Below are 24,910 nucleotides of genomic sequence, written 5' to 3' on the forward strand. Positions count from 1 at the left end.
ACACGTTGATTTCTTATCCAACCGTTCTGGATATTACTTCCCAAACAGCCTTCCCGTCAGGCAGGAGGGTTGGTAGGAGGCAGCTGCCACGGGCATTTCTCCCCCTTCTCTTGTGTGGATGTTTCTTGGGTACGAAGAGGCTGAGTGCCTCCGTATCTGACTTCTGACATTTACTGCAGTAATCCTCACATGTTCTTCCCTAAGCCCAACATTCTGCTTCTCCAGAACCTTCTGCTAAAACATGCTTAAAATCAAGGTTTTGTTTCTTTCCTGACCTAATATTCACGACTCCTGATTTCAAGAGGGAGAACAGGAACAAGTTGTTTTCCTAGCTTCACCCCTCTTCCGTAAATACATCCACCATCTGTCTGCAATGACCGACCTGGGCCTTGGTGGAATAGACCGGAATGGTCTGTTTGGTGTTTCACCTTTTTTTCCCAGTTAACTTGGATGCATTAATCTTTTCTTTTTAACAGACTGCGTGTCCTATTTCCTCTGGGAGATAACTCTCTTGGCCATTACACGACTGGAGTAGAGGATTTTTTGTTTTGTCTTTTAAATACTGACAGACTTCAAGAATATGACCTCATTTTGTTCCTTTCTTAACATGAGGGTACAGTTTTATTAGATTTCTGAATCAAGCCCACAGTTTCTGGAGAATCAAGAATCTTTAGAAAGGCATCTGGTTCTAAGGTAAAGAAATAAGGTGGAGAAGTCTGTTACAGGCCAACAACAGCCCCCGATGAGCACGAATGCCAAGTTTGGAAGTAACAGAAACGTGAACTGACTCTAACAATGAAGAGCTGTAGCTCTTGATTATTACTAGAATTTTTTATTTTCACCCAAGGACCCAAGTTTTGTTACTGGCAGACTCCCTGAAAGGAGGTAAGAGGTGGTACTCAGGTGTAACATCAGCGCAGTCAGGCAGTTCTTTCGCGTGCAACAGTAGTGCCGAGTTTTATTCTCTCCAAACCTCAAAACCAAGCCAATAATTTCTTTCACTATGTGTGGTTACACTATTAAGGTGACACGAAAATGAAATTTTAAGCACAGTTTGCAAAAATGTTTACAGTATGAGTTAGGTGGTGGTGAACATCATATGTGTATTTAAACCAAACTGTATTAATTTAGTGACTTTCAAAATGGCACAGACTAAATATATTAGGAAAAGGCGGAAAAAAAGAACAAACTTATTGGAAATCCGAGGCAGGATGTGGGATTTCCAAGAATGGCTGATGCTGAAACATGGAGCGATTGAATAGGAAACAAAGCTTTGCCTTTATTACGTTTTAATACACATACATACTTTAATACACATACATACTTCTCTTAAATGACATTTTGAAAAGCATCACAAAAACTTGCTTTCAGAATGGAAGAAGTATTGTAACAGCTTACTAATGAACCGAAAACATTTACTAGACAATCTGCTTCACTGAAGAAACTTGCAACAGCTAACAAAATTGTTTCAGCAAGTATAGCGAGAGGGGTTATGTTGCTTGAGAACCCTAGCTGACCCTTGGCTCGGGCTTTCAGTGAGAAGGTCACTTGATTATCTTGCCAGATGAAATGGACTTGTATTCCATGATTTCAAGACGCTCTTCTGGACAATTCGGTGAGAAGCTTGCATTTTCTTCATAGACTCCTATGGAGTGTGTGGTTTTACCCTGCTTCCTTCTTTTGGATCTTCTGTTGGACTGTAAGTCCGTCAAGGCTCAGATCACCTCGTTGCCTTGCTGATCCTGCAGCTACTGCAGTGAGATCCCAATCCCCTGCAAGGTTCCATTGGACCACTAATGAATGTTATCTCTGTTATTTTACTGTCACACAGTACTAGACTACGAATTGCTTCTTCCAAAGCCAAGAATATGTGGCGGTGCAAAATCTGCATCCCGAGAAAGCACCTGATTTTTCAGCTCACCCAGAAAATTTCCTCTCTTGTGTAACGTAGCGGGGGCGGGGGGAAGCAACTTACAGGTACAATTTCCTATGGTGCTGAAAGAAGGAAGGCAGGATCAGGATATTCCCTCTCATAGGCTTATTTCCAGGTTAATGCAGCTAGAAAAGACTGCAATATTTTGAAGCCCAGCAGTTGGCAAGTCTTAGAATAGATTTGAATGTGGAAGAACAGCCTGTCGTGGATGAAAAATGCTTGCTGTCTTCTTCACAAGAGCAACCTCCTCGGGAGGGTGCGTTTCTAACAAGGGCCGTGTGACAAGCAACAAGGATTGCTTTCTCAAAACTGCCAAGCAGCTCCTCTGTGGGACAGAGACTGAACCTGCAATGTTTCTTTAATGGTAAAACATTAGGGCTTGCCATACTGCAGACTGGAGCAGAGATCATGATACAATATAAACCCGGAAAGAGAACAATGCATACAGCATTTGTGGCGGGAATCGTGTGTAATTGATAGGGTGCAGTGGACTGGCCTCTAGTTGATAACATGAGAATTGTTATTATCTCTTTCTTGCTCCTACCCCATTACAAACACTTAAAGCATCCGAGCATTGCAAACCATTTGCTAATAAAGGTTAATATTCGTATGTGATACAGATACTGGCCCTCTCTATTTCTGTTTTGGGAAAGCAAACAACAAGCACTGAAGAGAAAGCACTAATAATACATTTTTTATGAACATAATCTTCTGCAAGTCCCAGGGAACCTTTTTCTGTATGCGCTCTGCAGATTGCTGACCAATAAATGGCTCTGCGTATCTGCTCTCCAGGAATTTTAAGATCCATCGCACAGTAGATGTCGGCATCCCAACCTGTTCTTCCTAAGAATGGACACAATGAATGCAGCACATTTCTTTTTACAATTGCCATGCGTTGTGCCAACTTAAGATGTGTAAGTGGCTACATACCTATTACAGAAGAGAAAATTAAAAAATAGGGAAATATTTACTGAGGAAAGGACTAAAACATTTCCCAGCCCCAAAACACTGTCTCTCAAAACACAGATAACTCCCCTTGTCACCTGCGTATACACTATCTGTCAAAGGAAATTACAGGCATTTCCCGGTGCTTTGTCTTCTGAACTGTTAATGCCGTCGTTAGTGCATAGCCCAGAGAGGAACCTAAGTCTAGAAAAGGTAGGGACTGCACCACCGCTGAAAGACAACCAGCGTGCTCTCCAGGCGCAAGAGGGCATTCTGCAGGGAGATGGGAGCAAGACTCAGAGCATCAGGGCAAGTGACTGACGGTGGCAGTAGCTCTGTTCGTGAGGAGCAGTCTCCAGAGGGAACCAGGGCGTTCCCTTCCACCGGAGTATCCTCCAGCATTGCCCCAGGGGGGAGAAGCTCATGTTCCCATAAGCATCAGAGAAGACTGGGGTAAGGCATGGTAGCGGTCTTAAGATACATTTTTAAAAGCTGCTACAAAACTAAGGGAGTAATCAGTTTACTATACAGAATTGGGAAGAACTGAAAAAAAAAAGGAATGAAATGTCCTTGCAGCCAAGGACAGTCAGCCCGGACATGAAGAAGGAAAGGCTTTCAGTAGCAAGGACGGTGTGAAGAACCGCCTGTAGTAAGGGGTTGATCCTACTTCGCTGCAGAGGCACAACCTACGCGATCTCAATGCCTTCCTCAAGGCTGGAAGGTGGAGACAATTAGAAAGTATGTCCTGCTGTCATGGCCATACTACAAAAAACGCGTTTGCAAGTTGCAGACCACTTGAAGAATTGCAGTCATGATATTAGCCCTAGATTATTTGCCATGTAGAGGGAGATTAATGAATTTCTGGGTTGTTTTTGTTTTTTTTTAATGTAGGAGCGGACATAGTGTCATTTTTGCAAACCATAAATACTAATGCATAAAGAAAAGATTTCTCATTGCAGATGGATGTAGCAGTGTATTTTAGTCCCCAGCTGGCCTGGTAAACACATTAGAAAAAAAAGGCTATTTCTGCTATGTATTCATCTTCCCAGAATACCTGTTTCACATCCTAGCTGTATGGTGACTGTTAACGCTACCAGGCTGTCTGTTCCTTCTGTGTTTACGAATGGGTATATTACACATCTTAGCATTTTTCAAATTGTTCATCAATTATTTTTTTCACTCTTACCTATTTTTTTTTTTATTTAATGCTAGACTTTATGCTAGCTTCTCATTTGGATGCACCTTTGAGTTATTATTTGGGAGTGTTTTGAGTTTTGGGGTTTTTTGCAAGGGTTTAATCTTGTTTATGACCTCCTTATGCTGTCCAGTCTACATTTCTCCATTCCTAAATGTTGTTGCTAGATCATAAACATTTGCTTTGCACCTCCAACATGGTAGCTTAAATACTTGCTATGTCCTTGCAAACATTTTTACTTTCTGCTTTTAATTCCTTTTTAACAAGTCTCTAAACTTTATGCATTTCACTTGTTTGAAATGAAATGTAACGGTGGTGGATAGTTTTGGCTGTTGCTGTATCTGCAAGGATGTTCCGCTGTGGGATTGCTCTGTTGCCAAGCAGCACGTCAACAGTAACATGTTGAAACACGTCCTCTGTGTTGGTCAGGTCCAGGTCAAGTTTTGCTTCTGTTCTTCTCAGGTCTGTGACTAGCTGCTCCTTTAAACACATGTTGAGGATGTTTGGCAATTTAGTCACGGGGCCATATTGCAAAGTAACGTTCATCTTCTGTATGAGGAGCAGTACTTTTCCATCACGACTACAAAATTCCCCATTAGTGCAGCATTTCAGTTTTGCAGTCTCTCTGATTTCTCATAGCATCACATATCTAGTGTCCCTTGCTTAGGGAGAAGGAGGAGAGGGTTTAAAATTGTGAGAAGAGCCTCTGAGGCCAGTGATACGATGACCACAGCAGAGGATGGGTTGCATCAGTCACAACTAGTCCTCTGAAGACGGTAGTAGCCAGTCCACCCACCCCATTGACAAGGAGGGTGTTGGTGTGGCCTGTGGAGCAGCTCAGCTTCCAGCAATGTCCTAAGAGGGCTGGCATCACAGTGCTGTGCTGCGATCTGCGTGGTAATGGCTCCTGAAGCACTTCTTACGTGAAAGCACTTGAGGGACTAAGGAGGTATAGTGTCGTGGAAAATGCAAAAGAATGTTCTTTTCTACGGCTGAAAATATTTGTGCTTTTTCACCTTTTTTTCGTGCAGACATTGCAATCCTGGGAATGGACATCGATGTGCAAACTATAGAGGACAATGTCATCAGCTTGGAGATGCTGTTTAAAACATGGCTACATGATTATGGCACAGAGAGAGAACACCTCCATCTCCTCCTTCCATCAGGAGGCTTCAGCCACGCCACTGCACCCAAGACCACCCCAAGTATTTCATTTTCTCTCGCCCTCTCAGGGAGCTCCTAAATCCCACAGCCTTAAAGATTACCCAGGCCTGTCCTATGCGTTCCCTCACATTTAGAGACCCAAGTAAGGTCTCTGGGTGACTTTGAAAACTCTCTGGAGTTTCTGTTGTCTCAGGCTGAGACAAAAGCCATTTGCTTAGAATACTTCTAGGTTGCTGCCATGTCCTGTGGCTGCTGATGCTATAATTCATTTCCATTCTGCAACAAAAATGTGGCTTGAAGAGTGTGTGAATTTATAGCCACTTGGTCCAAGTAAAAGGGGCCTTGCATACTGAGAGCCAAGGACCTTCTGGCTCAGTTGTATAGCCCTAAGAATTGTGTTCCTTGTGTTTGATACTAAAAGTCTGAGCCAGAGCTGCACTTAAAGGCTGTTTTACAAATGGACTTGGGTTGTATTTATATCTATTGATTTAGCACTAAAATAGCTAATGTTTTAGCTGGAGCTGCCAACAGCTAGAATAATGCACGGGAAGATTTATAAGGAATAGGTAATTTTTTTTCCGTTACTAGTCTAAGTCCAAATCCCTAATCCATCCTTGGGTGAGCACTGAAAACACCAGAAGCTACAGCAGACATAGGTGTTTCCCCTAAGTTGTTGTTAACTGTATCGTCACCATCGCACTGCCACGGGAATCTGCACAGGCAGTTCCGGCAATCCCCTTTCCATGCCTCTCCAATATGGTACTATATGCCACTCCAGTATGGGACTATATGCCACTCCAGTATGGTACTATATGCCTCTCCAGTATGGGACTATATGCCTCTCCGATATGGTACTATATGCCACTCCAGTATGGGACTATATGCCACTCCAGTATGGTACTATATGCCTCTCCAGTATGGGACTATATGCTTCTCCAGTATGGGACTATATGCCACTCCAGTATGGTACTATAGGCCTCTCCAGTATGGGACTATATGCCACTCCAGTATGGTACTATAGGCCTCTCCAGTATGAGACTATATGCCTCTCCAGTATGGGACTATATGCCTCTCCAGTATGGGACTATATGCCACTCCAGTATGGTACTATAGGCCTCTCCAGTATGGGACTGTGCGCAGCTTCGCATTGCCGTCCCAGCAGAAGCACACTGGTGTTCTTCTGGTCATCCACAGGTCAGTGCCAGACGGGAAGCAAAGTTCATAGAGCGTTGCTGGTGGCTTTTGCAGACACGCTCCACGGCAAGCGGATCAGAAAGCCTGTTGTGGCTTTTATTTACGTAGTAGCTACCACAACAGCCTCCAGACCAGCACAGGCAATTATATGGTATTTTGTTAAAGGTGGATTTTCCTTCATCATAACATGGAATTTCATACTTGATGCATTGTCTTATTGTAGCTAGCAAGACAAACCAAGTTAGTTACACTGCAGTCAGGTTTTTTCACCTTCCCACACTCAAGAAATCTGTAGAAGGCCAGAGAAATTGCAGGCAGCTGTTTAGCATATTATAGCAGTGTTAGTGCTGGCTTTCTCCACAAACACAGGTAGAAAAGCTAGCAGGAAATGCGTGGCCCGAACCCAGTGCGGCATTGGGAAATGAGCTTACGGTCTCTCTACAGCTGGCCACTCATCGCCAAAACTGGAACTTGCCTGCCCAGTTACCAACCACTGTTTCATTAACGTGCCAAGCACGTGGTATTTCCCCTTGTGTGTAAAGTGGGGATAGATTGTTGCCTTGTGTCACAGGCTTTAGCGTTGTTCTTCCCTTAATAGTTCCGTTGCTAGAAAACATTAACTTAGTGTTTGTAAGTGCCTTGAGCATGTCATGTGCTAAACATTGCCATTTCCAGCTATCTAACCCAATCTCTTTCTCCTAGTGTGCCTGAAGTGCGATTTGCAGGAGAGACTGCTCGACCCAGCTTTACTTTCTGGGATGGTTGATGGCACCGTGAGAGCAGCAGATTTGAGTTCACCCTGCCAGATGGCAGCCTGGCCAGCTACAGTGCTGTACAAACTCTGGGTTGTAAAGTAAGTGTCGTTACGTGCTTTGCGTTTGGTAACTGGAAGGCTGGTATAGTAGCAGCCTTCACTCTTTCTGTGCAATTCAACTAGGACCTAGTAACACCGCCGTAAAGCGCTGGGGGACTCAGTGCTAGTGAGCAAAATTGTGATGTAAGATACCCTCAACCCTGTAACTCTGTGTGTTGCGGAACAGCACATCCCACAGCTGCAAACAGCAGCACAGGGTCAAAAACGGTGTTACCATGACACTAGCACGTTATAAGTGTGACACCATAGATGTTATTCACACAACAGTGGTTTCCCTCCAGAGTGAAGTTCTGTAGATTGCACAGAATTGTAGATTCTGCAACCATTGCACCGTATGTACTTCTGCTGTTTTCTCACCATGAGGCCGCAGCAAGCAACTGGATGTGAGAGCCTGAGCTAACTAGTTGACTACTAGCAGAAAGGCAAGCAAAGCCTCATAGTGCTGTGTGACCTCATGTAAGAATTTGCTCGCTCTCCCGCCAGCAGTCTGTGGCTGGTAAGCACAGAGCATAACAAGAAGAGGGATGCTCTCTAGTGTCTTTTCTGAGATTTATTCATAGGAAAAATTTTGTGTAATTTCTGAACTATACAGTTGTTCTTAAAATGGTCCTCGTCCTGTCAGTAGCTGAAGAGCACTCAGTAATTGTGCGTAAATGGCCCACAGCCAAAGCACTGAAGCTACTTAATAATGCCCTGTCGTGAAGCAGAAGTGTGCTATGGACAGGCAGTGTCAAGCACTGGGAAGTCTGTCGTGGTGTTGCGGTGGGATGCTGGCTCTGTGCAGGAGCTGAGCACGTGTCAGTTTAAGTGAAGGATAACCACGGTCCAGTAAAAATCACTTAGGAAGAGATGTAATTGCCTGGGTGAGTTATTGCCCAAGAGGCCAGATTAACGATCCGTTTTGTATACGAAATGCATGAAGACTGGATTTGCTTCTTGGCGTGCTCTTGTCAACGCAGACACAAGGGAATCTGGAAATCGGCAAGAAAGCCTTTCACTGCAGCTGGACTTTTCTGCAAGGTTTCCTAGTGCCAGGCCACAGCAATACAGACATTAGTGCTTGTAGCAGTGTTGCAGCCGATACCGCCGTAGCCGCTTGACTCGTCATCTCCTGGGAGAGTCTTCTTGCTGGTTTGCAGCTTGTTGGCTGTGCTTCACTAACATGAGCTGTGTATTTGCAGGGCTCTGAAGTCTGAAGGGGTCTGTGAGTCCATACTGTATGGCCTGCCCTTCATCATCAAGCCCACAAGCTGCTGGCGGCTAGACTGGGATGAACTGGAGATAAACCAGCACAGCTTCCATGCCCTATGTCATAGTCTTCTGGTGAGTGTGTGAAAATTGCAGTCTCATGGGGAGGGATTGCCACAGAAAGGAATAGTTAGTGCACATCTAGTAAGATCTGTCTAGCCTGCACCAGCAAACGTGTTTCAAAAGCTGCAGCTTCATCTCATGGGCCAGAGTTGGGGTTGTAAACCTTCCAGCCAAGTATTTGCATCCACTGGAAAGACGCTACAGCACATCAAACCTTAGAGAAGACTCTCTAGCCTCTCAGAAATCCAGTGTTTGCAGGTATGAGGTGCAAAAGTCAGGGTTGGAGTTAGACGTGCATCTTTAACTGTGAAAATAATTAACCAAGGCTTGGGATGTGGAAGACTTTCTATTACTGGCAAGTCGTAAAGCAAAATTGGATGTTTTTCTTAAGAATTGTCTTGCATTCAGTTAAAAAAAAAACCAAACAACATACTATCCCCAACCATAATGCAGAATAGTGTTCTTATTCTGATGTGTGTGAATGTCCCTGCTCCTGAACCCAGCAGCCCCTACAGTGAAAGTGCTGAAGGAAGTGGCTGTTGCCCATTGTTGACATCGGTTTTGGCTTTTGCCACTTAGAAAAGGAAGTGGATGCTTTTGGCCAAACGTGAGCCCCAGAACACTAGTCCAAACTGGAACATCATGGTGCATTCCTACTACATCATTGTCCCTTCCGACTCTGCCTCTCTACTTGTCAAAGCAGTCGCCATCAGAGAGCTCTTGCTGCCGTCAACCTTCCCAGCCCTCCCTGCTGAACACCCTGAGCGGGTGCACGGCGCTGTAGAGGTAGGTCATCGACAGACCCGCCCGAGCATCCGCGGGAAGGATCCCAGCTGTACAAGCAGGGGTCAGAGTAAGGATCCGCCTTTATGCACAGGACATGCAGCTGCTGCTGAAGATGTATCTATCGTCTCCCTCATTGCTGGGGAACATGGATCTCCTCAGACTGCAGAGAGAGGTGCTTTAGGCATAAGATAAATCAATACATAAAGTGTCTCTGTTTCTTCCAATAGATTCAGGCTTCTGCATTTCCTATTGTGCATCCCTATGTTCTTCTCCTGAGTTGTCTGCCTCTGCTTCAGGTGATGCCCGGAAGGGCAGAGCCCTCGCTGTAGGTCTTAGCAGATGAGCAGAGGAGGAAGCAGCTGTGAAAATGTCTAGTGACAGCTGGAACATGAGGGAGCACTCCAAAACTTCCTCCCAGCAGCCAATGTATCCTACAGCTTTCTTCACGGACCGCAAATGCCTGTCCTTCGGAGCAATGTTGCATGTCTGTTGGGGAGAGGGGGAAGAGGTCTTATGAAGCAGAGAGTTGAGGGTGACGGTGCCCAGAAAGGGTGCTCCAGCTTGTTGGCTGATTCTGGGCATGGGGGAGGATAGGACTGCATCCTGCAAGGGAATGCTTGAATCCATTAAGACCTGGTTGCGGATGCCTCTTGTTCTATACACAGCTAAGAGTGGTCCTTATGGGTAGCAGCACAGCCAAAGATCCCTTCTGCAGTCATGGCAGGGTGGCATGGAGCGTCTGCAACACTCATCCCTGCAAAAAAACCCCTCAGCACTAAAAACAACAAACGCCAAGCAAACCCCACAGCCTCTACCTGTCACATCTCATACCACTGGGTGCTTTCTTCTGTCTGAGCAGAGTGCCCTGAACAGCTTGGAAGTGGAAGTTGCTTATAACCCCTTGCACCTAAAAAGCAACCTCTACAAATACCTGAAGAGTATGTTGTACAAACCTCTGCACAGGCAGCAGGCCCAGCCCAGGGACCCGCGACCAGAGCGGCATCAACCCAAGCAGGTATGTCTCTTGCCTTTGATGAGCCCGGACAGCCTCTGTTCTGCCCTTCTGGTCTGCTTCCTGCAGCAGGGCTGAGGGCAGCGCCCCGATACCCCAGCGGGACAGGGAAGGCAGCCCATGGCAGGGGCAACATGCCCCTGCAGCTGGCAGAGCAGAGGCACGGGCACAGCGTAAGCGCGTGCAGTTGAGGAGCGGGGTGCTGCGCAGCTGGCACTGCAGACAGCGTGCCGTCGGACAAGCCAGTGCCTCCCTGCACGAGGTGCGTTCCTATTTTGTCCCTGTATTGCAGCATCAGGGCAGAGCCAAAGCCACGGTGGCCCCCCTTCTGATGGCTCCTTCTCCTGTCCAAGTGCTCAGACCAGCAGCGATGAGGAGGGATTCCTGTGAGCGCTCCCCGCTCCCCAAAGAGTACGACGAGTTCCTGCAGTGAACCCCAGGGCACTTGAGCCTGCTCACGTGCAGCCGCGGCTTGGCTTCTTGCGCGGCGGCCAGGCCTTACGCGCTGGGCTGGAAGTGGTCAGGCAAGACACTAAGCTTGGCCCTGCTCAGACGGGCACTTCCCGTTGTTTGTTCCTCCTCGTTGTTTTATGGTTTTGTTAGTCACCAGGCCAGTCTGCCGGAAGCCTGCTACTCGGGGCCCTCTGCCCAGAGATGCAGCTATCCCCCGCAACGCCCCGTATTTCCCATTCTTGTCAGCACGCATCACCAGCACGCCTCAGATTTTGGTTTCGGAGACTAGGCTCGTACAGACCACAAACCACAGATTGCTGTCAGCGGGTGCAGAAAAGCTGCGAGCGGGGCAGTGAGGAAGTCAGACAGACAGACAAAGGAGGCAGCAACGTCAAGCTGCCCTCATCCTGCAGGAGCAGGTTCAGCAGGTTGGTTGACCAGGCATAAACCAGGGCTTTTGAATTTAATCTTCAAGCCCAGAACGCTGCCCTCCTGAGAGCAGCGCTACCCATGATGATGCTGACTTGCTTGCTTCCGTAACTGGTCTCACTGTCCAACCCCCCAGCTCATGAAGGGGTTGTAGCAAGTGCCAAGCCAGCCGTAATGCTCCGGCTGGCTCCTACACAGCGACAGCTCACCGCAGCTGGAGCTGCAGCACAGCACCATTCTCCCAGCCAACTGCTGCTGGGATGCTCTGCTCCTTATGGCCCGCTTGTGCCTATGGGGCTGTTCTGCAAGCCAACACAGCAAGAACTTTTTGGCAGGGTTCAGAAGATGGGGGGAGTTGGCCTGGAGCCTTCCAGAAAGCTTCTGCCCAGTGCTTGCACAGATGCAGACATAGGACAGCTGCCCCTGGCAGGGCAGGAGCTGAGGGCAGCTCGACTGAGCCAAGGTGGGGTGGTCTCACTGGGCTTCCTGGACACCAAGCACCAGCAGGGGCTTGTGTTCTACTTACTTTGTTCTGACAAGCTGTTTCAAAATAAAGTTATCCACCACAACGTTCACTTACCGCCTGTAGTTATAACGCGTACCGTATGCAGCAATCCCAGCACCGACCTGTGCTTCCCGACACAGAGCTGCAGGTGACCGAGGGCACACCGCAAACACCGTGCTCTCGGGGGGCTGCTCCAGCAGGAGAGCAGAGCCATCTCTCTTCCCTGGGACCCCAGCGCAGTACCAGGCCTGCTAGCCGCCCAGGGCATGGACCTGCTCTTCCCGTGCCCCAGCAGCACTCCGTGCCTGGCAGGGCTAAGATGCCAAGGGCAGGTACCTGGAGGAGAGGGCAGACCCCCTGCAGGCCCAGGGATACGGGTTTGTTAGGGCGTGCAAGCTGGTGGCCAACCCTGCCTGTGTCCGACAAGCTCACAGCACGAGGAACGGGGAAGGAGCAGCAGCAGAGGCAGCGACGCGGGTACAAACGCGCGCTAGGGCCTGCGCGCCAGACAGCAATACGAAAAGGACAAAATCAGGCAGGCTGGGGGGAGAGGGAGCACGACTTCGGGGGGTTTGCTTGCCTGAACCGATGCTGCAGGTGGAAGTTACTTTGGCAACCACATTATAAATACCAAACGGGGGTACAAAGCCAACAAACACCTTGCCGAGGGGAAGGGGTAAACAAACAAGGGCTTGTGATTTATTGCTGCTAGAAGGAAGCTGCTAAAGGGGAAACTTGGGGATTGTAAGAGGAAGCGAATCACAAAACTGGGGCTGTTCGGGGGTCCCTGTTGAAAAGCCCTCCGCCTGATCACCACGGTGCGAAGCAGGGCAGTAACTGCGCTGTTGCTCTGACCAACTCTGGACAGCCAGAGGAACTCGGGTGCTTCCCTAGCGCCAGCCTGAGAATGGGTATCCTGGCAGAACAGTTGTCTCACGCCTGCACCGCGCCAGTCCCTAAAGGGGAGGAGGGAGCAGTTATAAAAGGGCGTATCTTTCGGAACGAGCAACAGAAAAAGGTGGCCCCATGGGAAGAGGTCAGTTGGGCTTTGAGCAGCTCCCAAGTCATCTTCTCCCGGTAAAAACTGCCGTCTGGCCTACAGAGATCAAGACTGCTGCTGCTGTTGCATCCCAGCTGTGGCTGCTAGAGCAGCACTGACATTTCTCAGCTAGTCTGGGGCACGGGCTTTTAGCAGAGAGCAGGGGCACGCGGGCTGTCCCCACATGAGGAAGTCTGATACCCACAGGACTTCCCATGCGCCACCCACTCTGGCCCACAGCACCTGGGCTGGGCAGAGGCGAACAAAGCTGCTCGTCCAGGACCGTTTCTGCACTGTAAGAAAATGGGCAGGATGAGCAGCCAAGCCTAAGCCACGCATCCCCAAGCACCTCAGCAAAGCCTTTTTCAGGACGGCTGCCAGGATGCCATTTTCCGAGCACGCAGACGGAATTCAGCCACGGCACGCAGCCACTGTGACTGCCGCAGCGCTCTCTGAGCTGCACCCAGGTGCTTCACTGTTCCACACGGGGAAGTTAGTTAGAAGGAGACAGTGGAAGTGAGGCAAAGGAAAGGGAAAGAAGGAGGGCACAGAGATGATCGGGGGCCGGAGCACCGCCCGTGCTGAGGGGCAGCTGGGGGCTGGCTGAGGCCGAGAGAGTTGGGGTTGTTTAGCCTCAAGAGAAGGCTCTGGGGGGACTTTATAGCAGCCCTCCAGCACTTAAAGGAGGCCTGCGGGAAAGACGGGAGGGACTCTTTATCTGGGAGCGTAGTGATAGGACGACAGGTAACGGTTTTAAACTGGAAGAGGGTGGATTTAGATTAGGTATTAGGAAGAAATTCTTTACCATGAGGGTGGTGAGATCCTGGAACGGGTTGTCCAGAGAAATTGTGGATGCCCCCTCCCTGGAAGTGTCCAAGGCCAGGTTGGATGAGGCTTTGAGCAACCTGACCTAGTAGAAGGTATCCCCCTGCCCATGGCAGGGGGGTTGGAACTAGGTCATCTTTAAGGTCCCTTCCAACCCAAACCATTCTATGAAGGCAGATGGAAGAAATCCCAATCTAGGTAGAATCCAGAAAGATCATCTCCTGGTCCTAAAGTCGGGGTTCATTGCAGACTTTTGCTTTAGCAACAGGAAGGCTGTGACCAGCCAAAGGCTCACTCTTTACCTTATTTCTTACGCTTTCCCAAAGCATCTATTACACCCTGAGCTGCTGCCAGAAAGGAGGTAAAGCGAAGCACAGAGCAGCAGTCTGAGCAAGGTGACAGGTCTGGTCTACCACACTGAGCCAGGAAGGAATGGACTGTCTCTCCTGGTCAGCAGAGACTAAGAGCCTTCTCCGCTGCACGCACTTCTCTGTCATGGCAGGGCGCATAAATAAAGCAGGGCACGTGCAGGAGCGCTCCTCCTGTCTTGCGCACTTACATCTTAGTCCCGAGTCAGCTGTTACGAGAGATTATGTCAGTGCTGAAGCAAGAAAAATAAATACCCTTTCCTCCCAGCCAAGAGGAGTGCGGGGTTGTGCAGGGACCACTGGTCTGGCACAGATGCTGGAGCATTTTCCTTCCTCACCGTCACCCTCTTCAGTGAAAGCTGGGTGAGCCACTTTGCATGTCCACCACGCTCAGCTCCACGGGACGGAGCAGACACAGCGCACTGAGATACAGCGACCGCAGTGATGGAGTTGCACAAATACCCACGGCCGTAGGGAAGGGAGAGCCCCTGGCCTCTGCTCCTGGGAGGCCGCTCTTCACCGTTTAAGTCTTGGAGCCTCATACTGGAGTCATGAGCAAGGATTATGGAGAGGTGGCCTGGGCCCCTTGCGAAGCAATGCCCAGAGCTCTTCTCCGGAGCAGGCGGGCAGAACTGCTCTTGGCATGCGTACATGGACCCACCATGGACTGGAACACAAGCACGGGACCACCCGGCAGCCAACCATGAGCAGCAGACGCCTGCTGCTTGTACCTCTCGTCCCAGGCAGGAACCGCCTCAGCCTCCCTCACATTCCCAAAGCCCCTTAGGCTTTTTCCCTTCTCCTGCAGCAAAATCCCAGTGGGGAAGAGAACAGCCACAAATTGGTCCTGCCTACAGCTGTGCGGTGTTGTTACAGGACTGAGGCTTCCCCCTGCAACTTGGGACCAGACAAATGCCCAGAGCTCACCGCCTTGTCACCACCTCACCAGTCTGGGGACCTGAACCTGATCCTCCAGACTTCCCCAACAGTTTGTGGCTCCCTGGGTCTGAGCTGCAGAAGTCATGCTTAGTCCTCTGCACAGGTACGTCATCGGGGCTGCCTGGCAGCTGGCTGTTTTGCAGCCAGTTGTTCTACATCAACAGGCTGGTAAACCTGCAGCAGTCATCAGCAGCCCCATGCAGACTCAGGGACAGCCAATGCCAGGGTGCCTGGTCCAGTCCCGCACAGAAGGGACACAAACTCTCTCAAAACCGTCACCAGCACCAAAAGGACAACCTGTTTTTCCCCTGCATAGGCTTCTGCCCAAGGCTGGCCACACAGAAATCACAGCCAAACCCCTGGCCTCAGACCACACAGAAGGGCATAGGTTTTGACATTAAAGTCAATGGGATCCAGACTGGGCCATCCCAGGTTTTTCAAGAGCAGCTGGGAGCAGGGGGAAATCAGCAGAGGGATCAGGCTGGGGAAGGAGATCCTGTGACTTACCAACAGTCACCAAGCTGCAGCAGAGCTGGAGCCTGGCCCTGCCCACCTTACAATTGGAGGCCATCGCAACATTTTGTGCCCCGATCAGCACATAAAAGTATCTGCAAGCCTGACTCTCATATCCCTTAATCCCCTGGCATCAGGGCATCCTAGCCACAGCTGAACCCAGCACACGCTTTTCTTCACGGTTTCCCCTTAGCTCAGTAGCTCTGGCACAGACACGAACGTGCCACCGTGTGAACACTGCTCAGCTGGGCCGCCCCGCTCCACAGCACCGCACCAGCACCGCCCCATCCGCATGCCTGACAGCCCAGATACGCCACAGGCAAACGTTTCATTCTGGGACGTACAGATTTTAATATTAAAATAATTTTGTATAAAAATACTTTTGGAGACTGATGGCAAGCAGTCTTCCATGCACCACAACGGGCATCCCAGGCCTGCAGCCTGCTCAGAGAGGGAGCCAGAGCAGAGCCAGAGCAGCAGGCGCAGGGCAACACAGCCAGCCCTCCCGCGGATCAGGCGGTGGCAGCGGAGCCAGCTCCAGAGCCGGAGGAGCACGCTGGCACCTGCACCAGCCACAGCTCTCCTGCTCTTGCTGTGGAAAGGGCTCCAGGGAAACGCAGCCCCTCAGTGCTGGTAAGGAAGAGGGGCTCCGCCTGAGCCAGAGCAGTCCCCAGCCCCAAGCCACCCACGGAGGACGGCAGCCGGCACTGCTCACCAACGGGCCCGGGCCCCCCCGTCCCTCCCGGGCAGGTACAGAGCAGCAGCACGCTATATCTCTCCTAAGTCCTCGTAGACGGGTGACAAGCTGCACTCATCCACAGACTGCTCCTCCTTCTGCATGTGCTGGGGCTTCACCACCTGGCTGTACAGCACCTCCACGTTGTTGTTGTTGCTGGTGTTGAGGCTGGGTTTGACAACCCCCTTCTCAGGAGCAGCGCTCCCCCGCCACCTGCCAGGGTCCCCGCTCCTCTCGGCGCCTTTAGGGATAAAGGCTGCCTGGGGCTTGGGGGCCGGCATCGGCTTGGGGCCCTTGGCCTTGGCCTGGAAGGCAGGTACCGAGTAGTCGTCAGTGCCGGGGCTGTAGGGATACTCGTAGCCGCCCCTGCCGTCATGGCCCTGGGTGCGCCAGGCCTCGCCCGTGGGCCGCGCTTCGTCGTAGATGCAGGAGGGGGGGGGCAGCGAGCGGGGAGCGCGACCCTCAGGCTCGTCGTATATGTGCTCCCTCCGCCCAGGCGGCGGGGGGGCCTGGCTGCGCCCCCCGGCCCGGACCTGCTCGTACGCGCCCGAATACAGCGGCGCCGGCAGCCGGAGCTGCACCTCCTCCGAGGCCGCTCTGGCCCCGCCCGCGGGCTTGCTGTCTACAGGGTCCGAGTACAGGGGGTCCAGCCAGGGCCGACAGCCCTTCACCGAGTCCAGGGGCTCCGAGTACACGCTGGACAGGTCCTCGGCCAGCAGCACGGCACGGGGCGCCTTTGGCAGAGGGGAGCGCGGGGGTGTGCTCGGGACCGTGGGCTTGGCCTGTGGCACAGGGAGCTCTGGCAGTGTCCGAGTCTTCAGCAGAGATGTGGCATCTCTCTCCTCCGACGCCGCACTGGGCCTGGGCGCCAGCCCTGCTTTGGGTGCCAGGGCGTCATCCCCCTCTGCGGGCAGCTCCAGGCTCAGGGAGTCGGCCAGGGCCTGGCGGATCAGCACCACGCTGGGGCTGTCCGAATCCAGCGAGTCACAGCTTTGCCGGTTCTCCTCCACCTGCGCTTTCTGCTCCCGAATGGAGGCTTCCACCAGGCGGAAGATCTCGTTGCCCTGCTTGGTCTCAAAGGTGAAGTTCCCTGGGCCAGAGTCGCAGCGCCTGCCAGCTTCGAAGGAGAACATCACCTGCAGGGGAAGTAGAAGGGTCACATCCTGCCCAGCACCTGCCGTCCCAGCGCATCGTGCAGGCCTGCTGAAGGGGCACGGCTGCGGTGCTGACCCTGCACATCCCGCTCCTTCTGTTCCCTGCAGCGAGGGCCACAGCTCAGCGAGCGCCAGCCCAGGGGCAAGCTGTGCTCAGCAGCTGCATGGCGCCTGGGCAGGGGAGGCTGCGCTGCCCAGCGGCCCAGAACAAGCTGTGGAATTGGAGCGGGATGGACACTTGAGGGGACATCACTGCGAGATGCCCCAGGGCCAGAGCTGCAGGTCCTGCTAGAGACCTGCTGCCTTACCTGAGCAATTCAGCAGGGTCAACAACTGGCACCAGCCAGTCTAGGAAATACGCAGTTAGCACGGAGGACAGAGTAGGGTGAGAAGACGAGTGACAGTTCAGCAGGGGAAACTATTATGGGCATCTTGGGTAAGCCAGCAGCAGTCAGGCAGAAGGGAAGCGACCCAGAGGCGAGAAACACAAGTCGGAGGAACACGGCTTTCCACAGGAGAAAGGCCAGAAGAAGCAGCAGCTTGGCTACCCATAGTAAGCAAAGCATTTGCCTTACCAGCATGACTTTGTCAATGGTATAAAATACTTTAAAGTAAAGTCTTGCACCAAGGCTGAGTTCCTCAGGCCTGAACACACACTTGTGCACAGGTTCCCACCAGCAGATGCCCACACCCTTCCTGAACCTCAGTCCCTGAATCCAGGTGAGATTTTCTGCCTCGCTGGTGCTCTCACAGGCAGCAGCAGTCTCTGGGGTTGCTGCAAAAGCCTCTGGGGCCAGACCTCCTTTTGTGGGTCAGTGCTGCCAAACACAAGCACAGGCAACCTATTACTGCTCGAGGACCTGTGGGTGCAGCTGCCTGCTCCTCACACCACGGGGCTCTCGTCCCGCCCTGGCACAGGCCCTGCGCACGAGCCAGACGCCTCCCCAAGAGCAGCTCAGCTTCCATTTCTGTTTTGGTAAAGTGCCGCAGAAAGCGCCATCAGCAGCCTGCAGCTGACACTGTCACTTCTGTGAACAGCCCTGGGGAGACCGCTTCCTCCCCATCCAGCGTGGCAGCTCCCTCCTGCACTCAGGGTAGCAGCAAGACAGATCGGGGACCCGCTGCTGGAGGACCCTGGAGAGGGGACAGGCCGACACAGGTCAGCCAGGCTGAGAGCAGTTCGTCCCATAAGGTGAACAGACCTAGAGTAACGGGTGTCTCAAACAGCACCTCCTGCTCTGGCCACCATCCTTTGGGATGGACTTCGGGAGGGATGGACTGAATCCAGGGCAGAGCCAGGACTGCGGGGAGCCAAGGTCTCCAGAAGCCGGGGAGAGCTTCTGCACAGCACGGAAGGACATGCCTGCCCACGGCATGGGCTGGGGAGCGCTGGGATGGAGAACGGCGTGTTGCCCCCGTGGATGGCAAGCCAGCTACGGGGATGTCTGGCAGAGGGGCCGGCAGGGGCTGCAATGGTCCCAGTGGGAGCGGGACAAGGACCACACAAAGAGGGCTCTGCGCAGCCATGCCCTCGGTGGGGACACGTGTCCTGCTAGCCCACGCTGCTGCGTGGTGACACAGGCAAAGCTGAGGACAGACAGGACCACAGATGCCCCTGGGAACCCTGCTGTGGTCACCGAGGGCGGCAGCAGTTCTGGCATTTGGCAGGGCCTGCTGCACGGCTGCCACAGGCTGCTCGGGCACATCAGCTCCTTACCCTTCCACAAGGGAAAGCCTGCGGGGGAACAGGCCTCAGTGCGCGGCACGCGGGGCCCCCCTGTCCCCCACCTTGTCCCGGCCGTATCTCCGGAGCAGCCGGTAGGGCCAGACATAGAGGATCGCATTTGTCCGTGGGTCCTTCAGGACGAGGCTGTCACGCTCAGCCTTGAGCACGTAGGCGCCGCGCAGCTCGCATCGCTCCGCGGCCTCAGTCCGTTGCACCGTCACCCAGAAGGCGTTCACTGTGGGGACAGGGATGCTCAGGGGCGGGCAGAGGAAGCCACATCCCCACGGCTCCAGGCGAGGCCTCGCCCTGCCCGCCAGAGCCCCAGCGATGGGGCAGCAGCAGGACAGGCCCCGCAGAGGGTGGCCCGAAGTCAGGGCAGCGGCAGGTCCCACCTTCGTCTCTCGAGTAGTAGATGGAGTTCACGGCCATCTCCAGGGCTGGCGCCTCCCCGCTGCCCTCTCTGCCACGCCGGGCCGCCACGCCAGCATCACTGGGGCCATTTCCCTGACAAGGGAGAACAGATCAGCCCCTGGGTCCCCTTGCAGCCACTGCCCCCACAGCCCCGCATCGCCTGGGCCCCGCTGCCCTCCCCGAGGGGCCCACCCCAGCCCCACACAGCTTGGCATCCTGCAGCTATACCAAGCCCTTCCCTGCCCAGAGCCGGCAACAGACCCCAGGGACCCCCCCTACCCTGAGCCGACATGAACACGGATGAGCAGGGCCAGGCAGCACAGAGGGGCTCTCCTGGAGCTCCCAGCACGACTCTGGGCCCCAGCTGGGCTGTGCGTTGGGACAGGGTGCAGAAGAAAGCAGTCACCCCCGGCAGCCCTACCCTCCAGACCCTGCCCCCCAGTGCAGCAGAAGCCAGCACTGAGACATGGCCTCCTGCGGGGCGGCACCTGGGGGTCCCATGTGCCCACTCAACTGCTGCTCGTCTGACCGCTATGGCGTGCCCATGGAGGTGCCTCGGTGCCAAGGCAGAGAACAGCTCTGCTTCCTCACCGATGTGCTCCAGCGCAGGCGACATCGGCACCAAAGCATCGCGTGTGCCCAGGCACACTCTCCCAGCGGTACGAGCAAGGGAGGGAGCTGACGAGACCCAGAAACGCAAGGGTCAGTGTCCTGCTTCTGCACAGGCAGGAAGGCGGCACCAGTATCAGTGCACAGCCCGCAGAAGGGAAGCAAGCACTTCTATTTTAGCACATGCAGAACTGAAAGTGCAACGCACACACTCTGTCAGCAACCCCGTCCCAGCAGCAGGGTCCCCTTAGGGGGGGGGGATGCACCCTCCCTGCTACCACCGAGGAGCAAAGATCCTCCTCTAGGGAAGACCACGCAAATCAAAGGCTCACAGATGCCCTGCAAGAGCTGCTTAGCAGACTTTGCACCGTTGCATGGGGGTTTTTGGACGGGAGCCGGAAGCTGTTTCTCAGGGTCACGTGGGATGGGGTTGCAGCAGAGCGTACATCTCGCAGAAGGCAGGCTGTCACAGTTTCAGTTTAAAACCCAGCCACACGAGCTTCTTAACAAGAGGCCATCAGGCCCTCTTTTTTCCTAAATAGAGTGGGGACTGCTAAAACCTAGTGTCCTTAACGCTGATAGCAGCAGCTCCTGCTCAGCTAAAGCATCTAATGCAGCAGGGTTCCAGCCTGGGACCAGGAAGTCAAGGGCCAGCCGATCCGCCAGACCCCTTTAGGGCTCCTTTTGACTGCACTTTCAAAAGAAAAAGAAATTCTGTTCCGATCTCTGGCCCCAGTTCCCAAGCTACTGGACCCTCTGGGCAGCAACAGACAACATGACACAAAATCATGCTCTCCATGCAGATGACCAGAAATCACAACTGAGGATCTTCAGCTTTTTGCAAAGAGGCCACATGCAGCTCCTCTGCCTCTTGTTCCAGGCCAGGCCTTTCTAGAACACATGCCATCCTTGCAGCCTTTTGCTCACCGCTTCCTCAACTGTCAGCTTGCTCTGGACCTCAAGCACACAACTGACAGCTACCGTGTGAAGGAAGGTACGAGCACAGCCCTGCTCCGAGCAGATGTTCCGCTGCCTTGCCACTACCCTGCACCACTCCAAAGGTGCGTGCTGTGTCACTAGCTCAGCCTCGCAAGCCATTTCCAGGACAAAGGCTGCAACGCTGTCTGCACCAGACACGGGCATGGACATGGAGTAATTTCCAGTGCCACGCCAGTGCCTCTTGGCCTGGTCAGCAGGAGGGCACTTGCTGCACAGACTCATTTGTTTGACAGCGGACTGCAGGGAGACACAAGCAGCGACAAAAAAGGCTTAAGGCAAATCACACTCGGCAAACACCCAGGTCCTTGTGGGAAGATCCTGGGATCACCAGCTGTGCAGCCATCCACCCTGCGAGGCAGCCCTGCCCAGCACTCAAAGCCTGGAATCGGCTAGAGCACAACCCAGGGCTGTGCGAACATCTCCTAGGAGGGAGAGCTGGGGACCCGCGGGGCAGGGCAGGCACAGGCTGCTCTCGCGGAGCGGTGTGGACGACTGTACTTGTAGGCCACCCGCTGTCCAAACTGCCTCCATGGGGAGGTGTCGTGCTGGCTGACCACCAGCTCCAGGGAAGGCTACAGAGCTGCCACGGCGGCGCAGGCAGAGGATGGTGGAGCCGGAGGGCTGTGCCACAGGCGCAGCACTGATGGGGTGCTCCCAGCAGCAGGCAGAGCGAGCCCCAAGGTTGGGCGAGCGGGTGCACTGGCCCTGCCACCCAGGAGCCAGGTGGGTCCTGGGGCCAGGCACTGCAACGCTCTCGGGGCTCCGCTTCCGCCACTGCTGTGGCAGGAAAGGCAGCGGTGGTTGGGCCAAGAGGAAACGCTTCTCAGCCATCACCCGGCCCCCGCCAGGTCTCTGGAGGGGGTGAGGACGAGCGCCGTGCAGGGGGAAAAGAGCCCAACTTGAAATTTGGAGCTGCACCCAAGAATTACTGACAGCATGCCCAGGAGTCCCACAACCCAGCTGGCTGCTGGCATGGCGGGAGCTACCGAGAGGGGCCAGGCGCTCTGACCACCCGGGACCACCCACACGTGCCTCAGGGCCCTCCTGCTGGGTAGGGAGGGGTCACACCCCCACCCCCACCCCGCTTGCTCTGATGCCGCTCCCCGCCTCCGCCGGCTGCCTGCAGCTGCCCTCCTCCCCGGGGGCAGCCGTGGCCAGGCCCCGGCAAGGTGCCCAGGACGCCCCTCTGCTCGCCGCGGGGCTCACCGGGAAGGCGATCTCGCACAGCTTCGCCACCCACTCCTCGCTCTGCTGCTTGTCCGCCGCGAAGAGGTAGCTCCTGTCGCTGGTCTCCAGGCGGAAGACGGCCGTGCCGGCCCGGGGGCCGCTCTCGGCCACGGGGGCCACGCTGGTGCAGTCGGCCAGCCGCACCACCGTCTTGTCCAGCCGCCTGGTGCCCAGCCGCTCGGGCGGCGCCGCCGGCTCCTTGCAGTCGAAGAACTCCAGGCGGGCGACGCCGTGCTGGCTGGCCGGGTACAGCACGAACCAGCTCCGCTTCCACCTCTGCAAGGCAGCGGGGTCACTCCGGGCCCGGGCCGGGCAGCAGCGGGGCGCAGGGAGCGCTCCCGCGAGGGCGCCCGGGATGCTCCGCCGGGCGCGGCGGCCGGGCCGGCAGCTCCCCGGGGTGCCCCCCGCCCGGGCGCCCCGCCCCGCCGCCGCCGAGCGGCGGAGACCGGCCCCGACCACGCCCGCCGGCACCCCCGCGCCCCGACGGCCCCAGACGGGGCGTGCGCGGGACCCCTCGGCCGCCGCCGGGCCGGACACAGGGCCGGCGCCGACAAAGCCCCGGCCCCACTTCCCCAGTCGCCGGGCGGCGGCCCGGCAGCGCGCCCAGCGCCCGGGAGGGAGGAAGAGAGCCCGCCCGGCCCGGCCCGGCCCGGCCCGGCCCGCCGCGCCGCGCGGCCCCGTCCCCCGCCCGCCCCGCGGAGAGGCGCGTGCCGGCGGCGGGCGCCCACCTTGGCGCCGAACTTGTGGCTGTGCTGCACCAGGAGCGGCCCCTCCTTGGCCGGCGGGTCCATCCCGCGCCGCCACGCGCCGCGGCACTGCGCGCGCTTCCGCTCGCCGCCGGGGGGCGGGGGCGGGGCCGGGGCGGGGCCGCGCTGGGGGCGCACGTGGCGGGGGGGTGAGGGAGGGAGGGTCTGTGCGTGCGTGCGCGTGTTTGTGCGTGCGCGTGCGCGTCTGGGTGGGTGCGTGGGTGGGTGTGTGCGCGCGCGTGTGCGTGTGTGCGCGCGCGCGTGTCTGGGTGGGCGTGTGTATGTGTGCGTGCGCACAGACACGCACGTGCCTGTGAGCGTGTGTTCACGTGTACCTACCACGCGCTGACCAGGTGTGCTGGTACCGCACACCCGAACCGCCCATGCACAGGTCCCGCTCCCCGAGGTGGTGCCCCACGGTCCTGGGTGCCCGGCTGTGGCTTCCCCCACAGGGGCTGGAAGGACCTTCGGGTCTCCGGGTGGTTCCTCGTGGCTCTGGCCCACGTCCCCGGCTGCTGCGTCCCCGCAGCTCCTGGCGCAGCCCTGCCAGAAGCCCCCTCCGCCCAGCCGGGCACGACGTCGCGTGGGGCTGGGGTGCGCGGAGGCATGGCCTGCGCTCGGGACGAGGCAGGAGCAGGATCATCCCCACCCCGGAGCCATCTCCGCGGGCATTGTGCCGGGCCGGGAGCTGTGGGAGGACAGCCAGCGGCCGACCGTGCCAGCTGCCACCTCTCGGGGAAGGAGCTGGCCCCTGCCGTGGCTGGCTCCGCTCTGCCGCACTGTCTGCATCCCACGGGAATGGTCTCAGCTTCCAGACCCGCCGGAGGACATGTCCCACACTGTCCCAAGGCCAGGGAGGAGACGGAGCCTTGGCCTTATCCCTGCCACCCCTTCCCCAGCCATCGGGGCCTTCCCGCCCCGCAGCTTTCACATCTCTGATGGCAGCTGCTGAGCGAGGTCACGCCCTTGGGCCACAGCCCGTGACCAGAGCCCACAGGGCGCCCCGGGAGGTGGGTGCCAGGGCCATCACCCCCGGGAGGTGGGTGCCAGGGCCATCACCCTTGGGAGGTAGGTGCCAGGGCCATCACCCCTGGGAGGTGGGTGCCAGGGCCATCACCCCCAGGATGGCATGGTCCTTGCCCCATGTACTGGCGCAGTTATGCGAGTGCCGCAGGGAACGAACGGCTGCAGTGGGAGGTCTTTGTAGACATCTAAAATTACGATCCGGCTGGCATAACACGCCCCCGTGAATTAGGGGGTGCAGCTTGTCAAGAAAGAGCAAACGCAGAAGAGGAGGATGTTGCTGGGCATACCCTGGATACGGACTGGCTCTGACCTCCAGAAGGCATGTCACCTGGGCAATGAGGGGGATGAAACCAGCTTGCCACAGGGTCAGGGCTGTCCTGGCCCCCTCCCTGCAGGAGCCTCCTGCGCGTCCCCCACAGCCAGGCATCCTCTGGGGCTGCCTGCAGGCTTGGGCTACCAAGGGCTTTGGGCCAGGGAGTGCAGAAAACCCCAGGGGAGGCTCTCCCAGACCTTTCTCTAGGTAAAAGAGAGGAAGCGCTCGAGGGCGTCGAGAGCAACTTCAAAGTGCCTTTCAGAGAAAATGTAAGGAATTCAGGGAGCTGGACATGAGGTCCAACAAAATGCATCCAGAAAACCTGGCAGGGCTTTAACGAAGCAATAGGGCACAACGGAAACCATCCCAGCACCGGGGGAAGGGGGGGCTCAGATAATGATCTGAAACTTCGGAAGGAAGGGCATAAAAGTGGAAACTAGGTGAAAAAACTAGGAGGAACAGAAAAAACTAACAAAAA

At 55.1% G+C, this 24,910-nt stretch overlaps 2 protein-coding genes across 2 annotated transcripts in view; one reads left to right on the forward strand and one right to left on the reverse strand.

Annotated features, from left to right (window-relative positions):
- The window catches only part of M1AP (meiosis 1 associated protein), a 40,350-nt gene extending 28,474 nt beyond the window's left edge, over nucleotides 1-11,876 (forward strand). Inside the window, exons 5-10 of the mRNA XM_075148219.1 lie at nucleotides 5,105-5,278; nucleotides 7,134-7,284; nucleotides 8,487-8,628; nucleotides 9,196-9,402; nucleotides 10,262-10,417; nucleotides 10,707-11,876. Of these exons, the coding sequence (XP_075004320.1) occupies nucleotides 5,105-5,278; nucleotides 7,134-7,284; nucleotides 8,487-8,628; nucleotides 9,196-9,402; nucleotides 10,262-10,417; nucleotides 10,707-10,847 (971 nt within the window). The 3' untranslated portion in view covers nucleotides 10,848-11,876. The remainder of the gene's footprint in view (nucleotides 1-5,104; nucleotides 5,279-7,133; nucleotides 7,285-8,486; nucleotides 8,629-9,195; nucleotides 9,403-10,261; nucleotides 10,418-10,706) is intronic.
- A 3,657-nt stretch (nucleotides 11,877-15,533) lies between these two features.
- On the reverse strand, nucleotides 15,534-23,211 carry DOK1 (docking protein 1). The gene is made up of 5 exons (XM_075148220.1): nucleotides 23,076-23,211; nucleotides 22,327-22,623; nucleotides 19,494-19,605; nucleotides 19,164-19,336; nucleotides 15,534-17,357 (listed from the first exon to the last, which is right to left on the reverse strand). The coding sequence occupies exons 1-5, from the start codon at nucleotides 23,136-23,138 to the stop codon at nucleotides 16,254-16,256; spliced, it is 1,749 nt and encodes a 582-aa protein (XP_075004321.1). The 5' UTR covers nucleotides 23,139-23,211; the 3' UTR covers nucleotides 15,534-16,253.
- Between the last annotated feature and the right edge of the window lie 1,699 nt (nucleotides 23,212-24,910).

Source organism: Calonectris borealis, chromosome 4 (assembly GCF_964195595.1).
Source record: "Calonectris borealis chromosome 4, bCalBor7.hap1.2, whole genome shotgun sequence".
In the NCBI taxonomy this organism is placed as follows: domain Eukaryota; kingdom Metazoa; phylum Chordata; class Aves; order Procellariiformes; family Procellariidae; genus Calonectris; species Calonectris borealis.

Excerpts from the sequence above, each read along its gene's own strand:
- DOK1 (XM_075148220.1), bottom strand. The coding sequence starts at position 23,138 with ATGGACCCGCCGGCCAAGGAGGGGCCGCTCCTGGTGCAGCACAGCCAC. Across the intron at positions 22,624-23,075 it reads GCCACAAGTTCGGCGCCAAG|AGGTGGAAGCGGAGCTGGTT; the intron begins GTGGGCGCCCGC and ends GCTGCCTTGCAG. Across the intron at positions 19,337-19,493 it reads CTACTACTCGAGAGACGAAG|TGAACGCCTTCTGGGTGACG; the intron begins GTGGGACCTGCC and ends CTGTCCCCACAG.